This window comes from Chrysoperla carnea, chromosome 1, assembly GCF_905475395.1.
Source record: "Chrysoperla carnea chromosome 1, inChrCarn1.1, whole genome shotgun sequence".
Lineage (NCBI taxonomy): Eukaryota > Metazoa > Arthropoda > Insecta > Neuroptera > Chrysopidae > Chrysoperla > Chrysoperla carnea.
The window spans coordinates 49,580,264-49,595,116 of NC_058337.1; the positions used below are offsets into that span (position 1 = coordinate 49,580,264).

The following is a 14,853-nucleotide window of genomic DNA, read 5'->3' on the forward strand; positions in this document are numbered from 1 at the left end:
TACGATACTAGTGAGATAACAGCGTTATTAACATACGTCTGTGAAATTTGCACAACGAGTGCTTAGCACGAGTTGGGCAATCGCAGATGTACGTGTTACAACGTTATCACACGTAAATGGTACAAAACTTTATCTGCGCCTCTAAAATGTGAAAATATACGATAATTATTATTTAAAATTTGTCATGGTCATTTAATTATTATTTAAACTTTGTCATGGCTTATTGAGAAAAATAGAAAATTAAAAAGTTAATAGTAACTGAATTCATTACTGCCCTAGTGCGGGAATGAATTCATGATCAAACTAGGGCGATAATGAACTATTTGTCCCACGCATACTGAGTGAGAAAAGTACTTCTTTTCTCACGGACATAGATTAACTCATTTAGAATCTCACAAATCCAAGAGAAATAAGTATCATTCGCCGTATAAAATAGCTAAAATCCCATCAACTGATCTGGGCAAATTTCAAGAATAACACGATTTATTTTAAACGAAATTTGAAAGGAACTTTAAAAAAACTGGGAATGGGAATTGATTATGGGAATACCAACTCCCATAATAGATAACTGCACTGGTCAATCGCTACTTTAACTCCTTTAAATGGTCAAATTTTTTCGTTCTTATATGTCACACTATGCCTTCGGGTCATCATTAATTTCATATTTTAGTGGACAAGAATTAAATTAACTTAAAAGAAACAGATGCGAAATGAGGAAATAATTATGCCAATGCATTACGTAACACACATTTCATGAGTATTTCCTTTAAATTTTATTTCATTTAAAAAAAATGTAAAAAAAAAAGTGAAAAAATTATTTAACTTTATGTTTTTAATATACTTATAATATTAATTTTCTCGGTTAGTTTATATTTTATTTATTATAATATTATTCTTTTAGATCTTTCTAGTAATAAGAGGGTCTTTGTGTTACAATTTTTTTACAACAAATTGACAATATGTATTCTATGTTTAACGTAAGTCTTTAGATGTACAATTTTAAACTTACACAAAATATCACAGTAATAAAAACAAAGCATAGACTTCAAAAATTTCGCATTTAATACATTTTTTCATTAATAAATCACAAGATTATCAATATTATTATGTGACTAGGTTCATATTTTACTTTCGTCATACTACCTACTTTGGATAAAACAGTGACGGGGTTCAGATAAAAAAAGGACAAGTCACACCAACGTTTAAATCAAAGATCCTTAGTTTCAACTTTTCAACAAATTTTTCTAGTAATTATTTTTAATTTTGACATAACGTGGATAATAACAAGTGAAATTTACAAAATATAAAAAACTCCCAACAAAATCGGTTTTTTCTGTGTAGCTCTTTCAGAATTGGACCGATTTTCTTAAAAATAGCTAGAAACACTTTCGATTAAATTAATTATCTTAAAAAAAATCGGTTCACCCGTTTAGGAGCGACGATACCACAGACTGGCATTCCCTCACACACACACACAAACTTAACACTCCTCTTTTTGCGTCTGGGGTTTAAAACTGAACCGTCGTGTGAATACTCATATTTTAAACAATAAGCTATAGTAGACGTAGTTAAATTCAAAGTTATGCAGAAAATGAACAAAGATTCCATGATAAATATTATTCATATTATTTCCCTGCTTCGTTTAAATATGATTGCAGAAATGAATCAAACCATACTTTGTTTAATGATATATGTCTCACTATTGATTATGTGACCTTATTTAAATCAAGTTAAAACATTCCATGCTATCAAAATAATTTAAGATGTAATCTCATGATGACGGTCGAAGCTGTCTTTGAGCGTCAAATTAGGGTTCCGCCATCAACCTGAAATAATAGAGTTATTCCCAGCGTCAAATTGCCAGAATGAGCGACAAAAAATTTATTAATATCGAAACGGGATATCTCGAGATATGCATACTAAAAATAACCCCTAACCTCATTTTTAATAAAACGCATGGTAATGATAAGCATACAGGAGAGTTTCATTGTTTTAAATTAAAATTGTATGCAATAATTTACTTTTATGTCTATTCGATAGCTCAATATAAATTTATTAAGCAAGTACTGGCGGTGCAAAGTTTTTTCCAGTAGGCACCACGGTTCTAATTGACCGCGTAACCTGACTTGACGTTCAAACTAAGCGTCAAGTGCCAGCATGAAAATAGACCATTACAGCATGAAAATATAAAGCAGCCTCGATCTGACGCTGGTTGCGCTCGTTGAATTAAACGCTTGTGTGACTTCGGGCTTACAAGAGTAAACTACAACAAAAATAGATATGTTTAAATGAAATTAACTTCATTACTAATTTTTATTTTTAAGACTTGTTTTGCCCAAAACAGCCACCATCTTATAACATTAACAAAATAATTATTGAAATATAATAAATTACATATTCAGTATATGAGCATTTATACATAGTCTTAAAACAATCCATAGTCCAATAGTCTTAAAATAATCGTCCAATTTGGCATATTCTTGTTATATCGTATCAATGTTATAAAATTATTTTATAGTACGAGCACAATAACTGAAATATATTAATGTTGTAGATAATTATACTTATGACTTTCCACGAAAACGCCTTTTCTTAAGGCCTTCTTTAAATCATGTGTAATGAATTATTTTGCCTCATATTCATATTCATAGTGAATAAATTACATTTTTTTTATAAAAATTGATATAAACTGCACCTTTTAAAAGTGTAGCATTCCAAATACGAAGCGAACCGCTCATGCCCGCTGCACTAAGTATTTTTTCTTAAGGTTTAGGACTGTGACTCACATATTAACTGTGGTACTGTGATCGTACTATTTTGACAAAATAATGTGTGAATACAATTAAATTATTATTTGAGCCACTTGTTCCAATATGTTCAATTTAAGTACCAAGTATTTTATGACTAGATAATGTGACTTAACCATAGAGGTCTATTATTTAACAAATAGTTTTCATTATAGAAATATCACATAATTCCAAATGAAACTTCTTTAGTTCAAAGTTAAAGCTAACTAGAAGCATGAAATTTTAGTAAAATTATCTTAAATGTATTTTCAATTAAAATTGAACAGAATCACCAAGAAGATAGCTTAGGTCATAAATGAATCGGATTGACCTTCAATAACAAAAAATTGATTGAGACGAATTTACTTTGTATTGAATTTAATTCGTTTTACTCGAGTATAGTCTTAACTACAGAAGTTTCACTTAATTAATTTCGTAGCAGAATAATAAAAATTATTATCCTGCGTAATATACAATTTTTAGAATAGATGTTAACGACCAATTTTAGCACTAACCTTGCAAATAATGATTGAATATTGAAATATGGTAGGGTTGTCTTTTAAACCAGTTATCTGGTAACTGTTCTCAAAATTTGTAAGATTTAGGCTAAGATTTCTCTTTAAAAATGGAAAAATCATTTATACCCCTCAAGCTGCCGCTTTTGAAAGTTGTATACCTTTTTTAAAGTTTATACCTTTTTTAATATTCTAAATTTCTGAAAAAAAAAAATTAACAAAAGTTGTTAGAAATATTGTTTTCAACAATTTTTGTTGTGCCCATTTTTCATAAAGGAGCCATACGACGGCTATCCCTTTTATAATCCATTAAAATTTCGTATTGATTAGGTCGATACTTCATACTTGCAAAATCCATTTTAAATGTAAAATGAGAAACAATTTTTAAATTTTTTCAAAAAATTAATTATTTGAGACAATTGTTTCAAGATTGCAATATCTTCTATATGAGAAAATTATAAATGTAGATAAATAATTTTTAAGAAAACTTAAAAATTGTTTTTTATTTTACCATTAATATTTTATTTGACTTCGATCGTATTTAAAACTTAGTCATTTTTGCGACAATTTTACCGTAATAGTTGATGTCGCTAATAATTGAACTATTATGAAATGCACGAACAATATTTTCTTAAGTCTGGAAACGTGTCAAATATACAATTAGCTTGTGAACCGTATTTATTGATACGACTGATATCACTTAAATTCACATGGTATGTACCGTTACGATAATGTGTAATACTTGCTTCATATATACCATTATTTGGCAACATTAGTACTTTAATTTGATATAGATGAGATGATATGTTAACTTTTCCCGATAAATCAGCAACAAAACCATCATAATCAGCGCTTCGTTGAAATTTTAGCATATTATCGTTAGGTGATAGTTTTGTCACCCATACAATTTTATTTACATATAACTGATGGCATAAATGACGAACATGTGATGTATAATTATTTATTTTTTGTGCAAGTGAATTGGCTAATTCTTTTGCTAATTGTGTTTGTGTTGAAATTGTATCCCAATTTAGACATGTACACCAATGTGGTTCAATATATGCATCAGCACAGCTGCGTTGTTCAGGAATCTGAAATTAAAAAATTTTAAAAAAGGTATCAAGGGTTTAATTGTGTTTGATTGTTTCATTAAAAGTTTGTTAAATCATTTCGGCGATTTTCAACTTACTTTATTAAATAACGATATCGAACGTTGATTCAAATCCCCGCTTCCAAAATTATTATCCCAGTTTAGAAGATGTTTTATGGTTGGAAATATATCATATGGAGTTGTTAAACGATCAACATTTTTTTTCAAATTGTTATAAGCTACTTTATATTTTTTTCTAAACCATTTTGGTAGTGTTATTGAGAAGAAAGGTAAACGTTCCTCTTGTTTGCCTTGTATTGTGTCACGTATCTTTGCAAACCTAAAATTATGTGTAAGTTAACATATTGCTTTTATACGATATGCATGAAGTATCAAGCGTTTTCTTTCTTTCGAAGAATTCCTTTTCAATTATTTCACTTCTTTCTAATTTTTATAAAGATATAACCTCATGATGACGCTTGACGCCATAAACATATAAAGGGTTATATCTATGCTTTACGTTAGCTTTGAGTGTCAAATTAGGGTTCCACTCACAGTCATATAATATATACAAGCCATTTAACTTTTGATAAAACCATGGGTTACTTAATGAAAATGTTTTAGTTCCATTACTAAACACTAGACAGCGCCACATATTGATAATAATAATATGGCAGTGGTTTTGAATAGACCTTTTCATCGATTTGCTTTTGTTTCGGACAGTTGTCAAAAAACTATTCAACCTAAGAAAGTTAAAATTATTTTATTTTTTTCAAGCAGCGCTTTTTGACAAGGGTCGAAGATATAAGATATGTCTTTACTTGATTGAAAACAGTCCAAAATAAAAAAGAATCATTTTGTAAACTAACTCGTACATGTATAAAGGAACATATGTTCCTGATGCATTTTATATAGAGTTAACACATATATATGACTGTGGTTCCACTTAGCTGAAATATAGAGTTATGTCCAGCGTCATCGTTAAACATATATACGTATTATATACATTATGCATATTAAATTAGGTCCTTAACCTCATTTATAATAAAGCATATGATCATAATAAATAAACAATTATATCTACAATGGCTGGTGAATATGATGATCCACAATGGCTGGTGAATATCAATTGTGGGTTTGTCAATTCCAACAAATAATTTGTGAAGTGCAAATAAAGCTCTATTCTATCTATTGCATAGTTGAATATAAACTTATTTAGCTAGTTCTGTCATAATCAATTCTGAGAATAAAAATTTGAACTACGTTTAACTTTTTAGGATGTGACGCCACTAAGTTTTATTTCCCAGGTGGCAGCACGGTCGAAACTGCCCACGTGACCTAATTTGACGCTCAAAGTCAGTATTAAGCGTCAGCATAAAAATCCACCTTAAGAAAGCGTAAATATAACGATTAGTAGTTGAAAAATGGTGTTATATAAATTAAACATCATTTGTGTTTTTGATATTTTTGGTACATTTCAATTTGTGTTTTTTGATAACAACAAAAATAAAAGGAAAACTTCGTTTGTGTCGGGCTACCGGTTATCGACTCGCCTTCTTCAGGGTACAGTTTTGCATGCATACCGTTTTATATTTTTATTACAAACCTGTGACCATGATCTGACATAAACATAAACATCGTGTTATTAAATACGCCAGAAGTGTTTAATCTTTGTAACCATTCTAAAACATCATCATCAGCAGCACCAATTAGATTACATGAATCGTGTGATAATTCCCCATGGAATCCAAATAAAAATTTGTTTTTACGTTTATATGCTTTAAAAAACTGAAAAAAAAACAACAACAAAAAATAGGTTATAATGATTTGATAATGATAATAATATATTATCAAGCAATATTTGTAGTAACACGTACATCTTCAATGTAATTTAATATTATTTTATGTCTGGGTTGTGCACCAATACAATATTTTGGTGAACTCTGTACAGTTTCTTCAGCAGCTAAATAATAAGGCCGCATGTAATGATGTGTTGGTTGTTTCTGAAATAAATGTAATTCGAATTTTAAATACAAACAAATATTTCAATTAACTTTGTTGAAGAATGTTTATGCAAAATTTAAAGTAGATTGGACAAAGGAATCACGTTGTCCCATACAAACTCTGCCCCCGTTTTTCACCCACTTAGGGGTAGAATATCAGAAAATCGTTTTCAATCGGATGCCTACGTCATACAAAGAACACACCCTCCAAATTTCAAGCCTACACTTTACAATCAACGGTTTAGGCTGGGCGTTGATCCGTCAGTCATTCACAGGACAAAGCATTTTATATGTATAGATTACGTAATTATAGTGAATATTCTTTGTACGATGTCGTACAGAATGTATTACAATATAATGTATTACCGTATCCTGTTGGCGCACCCAGTATATAATGAAGGGGAAATAGGACTTTCATGATGGAGCTCTGCTGCTTGCATTTTTTTTTTTTTTTTTGGTTATGCAATTTAGTTTAGGTTATATTTAGTTAATTTTTTATTACTGAAAAGGTATTTCGACTATCAAAATATTTGAAAAATATCAGATATTTTTTTGTTTTGTCTTCAGAGAGATATGTTACACGTCGTTAATATGGTGATACTTTTATGGCGGTTAAGGGTATTAATAAAAGAGTATCTAAGTTCGGATATTAATTATGAGTAATTAACTACTTATGTTGATGATTGCTATACTGTAGCCGAAAAAGTTATTTTGGCTTCAATTGTTATACAAGATGAATTACCTGAAATCCACGTAAACGATATGTAAAAATTCCAGTTGATGGGGTGTCCTCTAGATATGCAGTTGCATAGCCCAATTTCTCAAATTCTTTCCAAACAAATGGAAACACATCAACATATCCAGCACCTGAGATACGTTTCCTTACTTCTGGAAGTTCTAATTCATTTTGTCCCGTTAATATTGGTATGAGAGCTTGTGGTGTTCCATCGCCAACAATATTATAACCATTTAAAACTTGTGCATCCAAAACTTTTGTTAAATATTTATAAGTTTTGGGTAGCTTTCGTATAAACGTATTATGTGATAATGAATCAAAACCAAATATTAATATATCCAATGGTAAAACATTTTCAGGCAATGTTTGAGTTACACGTGACCGTAATGTTGCATCATGTCGTATTCCTGTTAAAACCGATCGCCAACGGGCACCACTTGTGGCAGTACATTGTACTCTAACCTAGTAATTAAAAAATCGGATGATTAAAAATTAAAATGTAAAATTTTTATGAAGGCTTCGCCCATCTTCAAAGTTTTGAACAAATTTAAAAATTTTAATTTCCGTGGATGATTTATAAGCTGGACTTATACTACCAAAGTAGGCTATGGTCATGAATGCATAGCTACGAATGCAGTTTGGCACCATGTCGTTAGGGATTTGTAATGTGTGAAGTAAGAAGAGCTCTTATGGACGACCTTATGTATATAACAAAGAAAGAGAGACAGGTATGTAGTGTGTGGGATGCGCGCGCAATCATACCATTTGATGTGTGTTGCTTCATGTGTATACCAGTGTAGTTTTTAGAAAACTTGGTGTAATAAAATATTTGAATATTCAATCCTTCAATGTGTGTTCATTCATTCGATGTGTTCTCTTTCTTTGATTTATGTATAAGAACGTCCATAAGAATTCTTCTTACTTTATATATTACAAATGCCTAACGGGATGGTTTCCAAACTGTATAATACTATAGCTAAACTATTTCACTAATTGGATTTAATTCTAAATGTTCAGAAAAGTACTTACCACGTCACTTTCGGTTAATTGATATTGTGAACTGCTGTAGACTGTACGCCCATTAGTCAAGGAAAAATCATCTTCTCGTAAAACATCTGTAAACTGGCAATTAATTTCACCGAATTTCTTTTTTGCTTCTTCATTTATAATACAAAAGGATCCCTAAAATAAATGTTAATTTTAGAGGATGTGTAACACCTGTAACAGTAATGTCAAAGGAGTTGCCTACCCAAAATAAATTCTTACCTGAACGAGGACCCAATCGGGATAGGCTGAATTACAATTAATTGGTGGTATGTCCCAAAAGAATTTATTCATTTCAATTGAATTGACAGGTAAATTTGGATGTTTACATGATTTTCCACTGCTTTGCCGTTTTATAGCCTTTTCCATTTCTTCTCTAAAAGATCAATAGTAAATCATAGACATTAAAATTTAATTTATCATGTTATCTTTTGTATTATACACCACTGCATGATCATTACTTTCACCTATAATTTTAAACAAAATGCATGCAAAATATAACGAACGAAATCTATTGACATATTCGTATACATGAGACAAGAATCGTAAAACCCCTGTTGCCATATTGCAAGTTGTTGTATTTACCCCCTCTCTCTTTTGGGGGTTATGGAGATTACATTGCCATTTTTTATTTGACCGACCTATAATTTTTATAATTATCTATATTACTCAACTTAAAAGTAGTTTTTTCAAAATTGAGATATTACACTCCAAATATTAAAAATACTTTAATTATTATTGCCCGCTACTTCTAAACACTAGAAACTTGCAAATGTGATGAAAGGAAATGGTTCAACTCCGGGTAGGTTATTTAATATTCTATAGGCTAAAAACCATAGACATATTATCTATGCTCAAACAATTAAGGTAGTACGAGCGTCAAGGCAAGTTTAGACATGTGGTTGAAATTATTTGTACCTTATTTTCAACTTTGATGATGAGTTTTGTTATAACTTCATAAATGTAGACGAAAAATAAGAATACATTTTTTCGATATCTTCCCTGGTTTTCGAAATATCAAAAGCAACATAAATTTTAAATTTTCGATATTTTGAAAATTACTCCAGATATCGAAAAATTTTATTCTTACTTTTCGTATTATATTGTCAGTTTATAACATAATTCATCATCAAAATTGAAAATATATATTTTTTTAAATTGGTGTCCTCACTACCGTGCTCATACATCCTTAATTAGTCGGGCACAACGGGTTTCTTTTATTTTCATTAATTTATTCAGGTTTTAACTATAATTTAAATAGTTTTTTTTTAAATTCCACCGACTAGTTTTGAAGAAATCTATGAAAACATATCGTCCATCTACTGTTTTCCCATAAGGCCAATGTTAAATATGTCTGCTTTTGCAATTATTTATATATTTAAATAATCGGACAAACTCTCATCCCCTCCCGTAAGTTTTTCGAAATTGCTTTAGATTTAGTCCAACTTCATATAAAGAAAAATCAAACCTTTTATTTGAAATTTCCCTTGCGCTCGTACATACTTAAATTCACAAATAGATGACCTTACTTAATAATGATCGTGCAATGTGGTGTAATATCTGTTTTCACTTACAATGTGGCAGCTCTATCAACAATTAATATATTTTTCATACGGATAATTGCAATTAATAAATAGATACCAGAGACAATTAATATCAACGTAAAAATTTTTCTAATATTGCCCATTCTTCTAATCTTCATTATTATATTGATACATATTTTAATCAATTCATCTGTAAAATTTGGATACGTTAGAAACAATACTATTTACTATTAGAATAGTAGTAAAACTATAGTAAATTTTAGGAACTAAAAACAATAATTTAACCAAGTGAAAATAAACAATTGGCTGGGTTAATTGTTGAAATCCCCTGTGTAGACGTTGAATATCACTGCTTGCATTATTTTTTACCAATTTATTAGATTTAAAATTTATAAAATAAATAAAAAAATTATATAGGATATATTGGGGGTCTTGCGGCAGTTCCATATTTTTAAATTAAATTCAAATAAGGAAATGTTTGGAACAACATATAAAACTAATATATTATTATTAAGAAAAACGTTTAGAAATATTTATTTCTTCTTCAAGATACAATGCGTAAGAACAGGTAGAACAAGTGAAAACAAACAATTGACTGAGTTAATGGTTGAAATACCATGTATAGACAGTGTTGATTACTCTATCACATTACACATACATACATGTCACACATATATAATTAATATCCCCATATAATACATACTATACAATTTGCGCTCTCACGGTTAAACAGTGATGTTAACGAAAAAATGTTTCAAGCAAAAGTTGTTTATTTTTTTATAAGGAACATTTTTTACATTTAAGACCCAATTGACCTATGTTGCTCATTTAGGAGCTTGACCTCACTTTTTACGTCCTCAGCACGCTATAAAAATTTCAGCTTGTTATGTCTTTTCGTTTTTGAGTAATCGTGATGACAGACGGAAAGACAGACGACAGGCAGACAACCGGAAATGAACTAATTAGGTGATTTTATGAACACCTATACAAAAATTTTGTTCATAGTATTAATATTTTTAAGCGTTACAAACTTGGGACTACACTTAGTATACCTTAGTATATTTCATATACATGGTATAAAAATAAATAATAATAGATATCAAATAATTACTTAAATAATTAATAATCTCTTTCTCTATTTCTATCTCTATATATTATAAATGTGAAAGTAAGCATGTTTGTTTGTTTATTTGTTACGCTTTCACGCTAAAACTAGCGAATGGTTTTTAATAAAACTGTACAGCAATATAACTCATACATCAGTATAACACATGAGATATAATTTATAAAGATATATTAATAAAAAATTATTTTAATTTTACATTACCATAAATTACAGATTTCTGTAAAAATAGTCAAAATAAAATATTTCACGGCCATCTTTTCTGATATACTCAATGAATAATTACAACTATTATACATTTTGATGATTAGGATTCCAAATTATTAATTTATCTTATTCAGTCCAGAAATATTTTTTAGCTGTTTGGTATTTGGTTATATTTGTTTCCCATGATATTTGCTTAAATTAGTTTCCCATGGTATTTTCTTATATTTGTTTCCCAAGATGCTCTCGAACGAGTATAAATGAGGCGCGCACAACTTTATAGTCGCTTACAAGTTGTGAACATAGCAGATGTGCAATGCGTATTGCATGAAAAAATTTCCGAGAACTTATGACCTTTTTTATGGACTCCAAATTTAAGTATTTATTCAGTACTTAAGACAATGTTTAGGCCCATTTGGGTAACAATAAGTACCATCTTCTTAATGCTTTTAAACTGATGGATTAAGACACTTATCATTTTCCCGCCCACCACATAAGAATATTAATATAATATTATTACACTGTGATATCATTAATATTTTTCCAATAAGCAGTCAATGAAACTTCTAATCAATATTCCGCCTGAATGCCATTGTCCTTGTGAAATAAACATCATTATAAAACAATATTTATAACTTCTAACAAAATATGATTTGATAAAGTTTAATTTAATCTCAGTAATATTTTGTAATAAGTCACAAACCAACCAACCGTACTTCATATGACTTGTAAACATGTTTCAACGTATCTCTAAACCGGTGTACCCTATTGTTTAAATGCAATAAAAAACGAATGAGCACTGTTTTAGGAAGGTCAACACATTTATTGTAATAATTCAAATGTGCAGATGTTGACTTATTTATAAAATATAAATTATCCGGGGAATTTACTTGATCTAATACTAAAACTTACCTCCCCTTTTTATAACAATGGAATTTAATATATATATTTAACAATTACACCCAGAAAAAAATTTAAAATTGAGTTTAACAAAAATATGTTTTAAAATATGTACTTATGAAATATAGAGGTATTAAATATTTATACAAATATTTAATTTTAGAAATTATTAAATACACATACTTTTAAGTTATTATTGTGTAGGTATATACATTATATACCAGTGTATTTAAATCAAGTTTATTAAAACACACGAATTATTGATTTCAATGTTTATTGTTTATATTTCATTTTCGCCATTACTGGTTTACAAACATGGTACACACATTTACTTTAATGTTTTTTTTATGTCTTTGTTACTTCGCCATATTACTGTACAAAAAACCAACGTATCGCAAATAAAATACACATAGAATAGATATGTCGTACTATACACACACTTGCCAAGCCGGTGTGTTTATGATGTTTTTAATGGAGCGCCATTGTATTTACTTCACACATATGCAACAGCGTGGCGCCACATATTTGAAATTAAATTTGCTAAACATTTTTTTTACTGATTTATCTACTCTGACTAATAGAAATATTTTAAACTGTGATAAAATAGAATAATTTCTATGAAAAATTACTGTAATTGAACAATTTGTTATGATTAATTATGTTTGTTTATATTATTATTACTACAATCTGTCTATTTCCCGTTCGTCTGTTTATTTACCGTTTTAAATTTTATATTTGAAAATTAACGTACTTCCCGATGATATAAAGAGCTGAAAATCGCTGGATAAATATAAATCAAAATCGAATAATGATATAATGTTTATTTTGTTAAGAAATATTATAGTAAAAACCAAAAAAGAGTGAAAATCGTCTTTGCGACGACACGACACCTATTAGGCACCATTGGAATAGTACGGCATGGTGATTTCCGTGAATAACAGAAAGAAAATGATTATTGATTAACAAAGACATTTGTAAACCGTTCTACCATTGTTAATCATTACTCTCCAACGACCATCATTTTCCTTTCAACAACTACGTAATGCGACATTTGGACAAATTTTTTTAAGTTTGCAATTTTGACTCAATGTTACAGGATATACAAATTCTGAAGAACTTCCGTTGGAAAATACTTGAAATCGATGTTTTTATACCCACACACAATAATGTTTCTAAACAGCGAATATGTTTTTCTATTTTTTTAAAATGATTGGTTTTATATTCAGATGATTTTTTAAAAAGTATCCACTATTGTATTTCGAGAACGGAATGGAAAATTCTCGAAAACACGTATCGGTTTATACTTAGTGGGGATAAACATGCATTATTTACCTTTTTTATACAGGCAGGTCTTAATGAGAGCGCAAATTGTATAGTATGTATTAAATGGGAATATCAGTTACGTATGTATGATATGTATGTGTGTAATGTGACAGCGTAATCAACACTGTCTATACATGGTATTTCAACAATTAACTCAGTCAATTCTTTTTCACTTGTTTAGTTTTAAATTAAAAATTTAAATAAAAACTACTTTTTAAGGAACAAGCCTTTGTGGTGCTAAAAAGTAAAACATAATTTTCACTATGAGCAGCCTTTACAGTTATTGAAATACGAGTATTCATAGGATAAACTATTATGGAGGCGTTTAGCGGTTTCCATAATTACTGAACAGTAATTAAGCTTTTTGCATTCTCAATGCAGCGGGTCAGCGATTAGAGATTATGTAAAACATGTACAGTTGTACTTATACCCTGTATTTATGTAATATATATCAAGGTATACTAAGTTTAGGCCCTAGTTTGTTATACCTGTATCGGATATTATTTATCAAGGTATACTAAGCTTAAGCTTCAGTTGTTATACTCTGTGTATATGTAATATATATATCAAGGTATACCAAGGTTTTATACTCTGTATACACCACGGTGACCGCTCATTAGAAAATTCTGGAGAGCCAGACATAATAGAAAACTGAAAATTGGTATTCCACCATAACTGCTTGGGATAAATACGCCTAAAATATTTTCAGATTTGTGACAGATCCGGTTATACCGAAAGTTGACCCTAAAATCGTTGCGTTGTTTCAAATAGAATGCCCTATTTATTTTTACATAATTCGCTTAAGTCAATAATTTTGAGCATCTTTTGTAATAAAGTGACCCTCCTTTATCGTTAAAGTGTTCGAGATAAACGATATATTTTAAAAATTTTGTAAAAAGGCTGTAACTTCCACATCAAATTGACAAATGTCGGAGTTATTTCGGTAAATAAGAAAATTTTGTTAATTTTTTAATTCGAAGTGCACTTTTATGTTCGATCTTCGAAGCGTATTACCTATGGTTGGCATACTATCCTTTTGTTTTTTCTATTTAATCGTTTAAAAATGGAATACGAGAACCAAATAAATTTATTTTTTATGCATAGAAAGTATGAAATAATTATTAATATAACATGCAGGATGTTTAATGACCGCATCTTGATTAAATATCTAAAGCTTGAAATATTTTAGTCAACTTTATGTACACGATGTTCGATTTACATATAGGCATGTAACTATCACGAGTATGGCAGAGTTCATGCGTTAAGCAATGCAGCTAAGTGAGAGGTATTATAGGTGTTGTATGAAATTGCACTGTATAGTTGACTGTACAGTGACTTGTATAGTTGTATCGTGGCTTTGATGTCCTTTAAGGTACACGGCAGTTCTTCTGTTGCGTGTCTGCAGAGATTGGGAGTTTCAACACATGTAAATAATACCTCTCACTTAGATGTATTGCTTAACGCATGTATTCTGTCATACTCGTGATATTTATATGCCTAGATGTAAATCGAACATCATGTATATTAAATCTGCTAAAATCAGCTAGATTCTGAAAATGTGCGTTTTTCATGAAAACATATAAAG

At 29.6% G+C, this 14,853-nt stretch overlaps 1 protein-coding gene across 1 annotated transcript; it reads right to left on the reverse strand.

Annotated features, from left to right (window-relative positions):
- Nucleotides 1-3,879: 3,879 nt before the first annotated feature.
- Nucleotides 3,880-12,379, reverse strand: LOC123306119. Its single transcript, XM_044888002.1, has 9 exons — nt 12,129-12,379; nt 9,749-9,908; nt 8,397-8,550; nt 8,160-8,312; nt 7,137-7,592; nt 6,269-6,394; nt 5,998-6,179; nt 4,491-4,731; nt 3,880-4,392 (listed from the first exon to the last, which is right to left on the reverse strand). The coding sequence occupies exons 2-9, from the start codon at nt 9,874-9,876 to the stop codon at nt 3,907-3,909; spliced, it is 1,926 nt and encodes a 641-aa protein (XP_044743937.1). The 5' UTR covers nt 9,877-9,908; nt 12,129-12,379; the 3' UTR covers nt 3,880-3,906.
- Between the last annotated feature and the right edge of the window lie 2,474 nt (nt 12,380-14,853).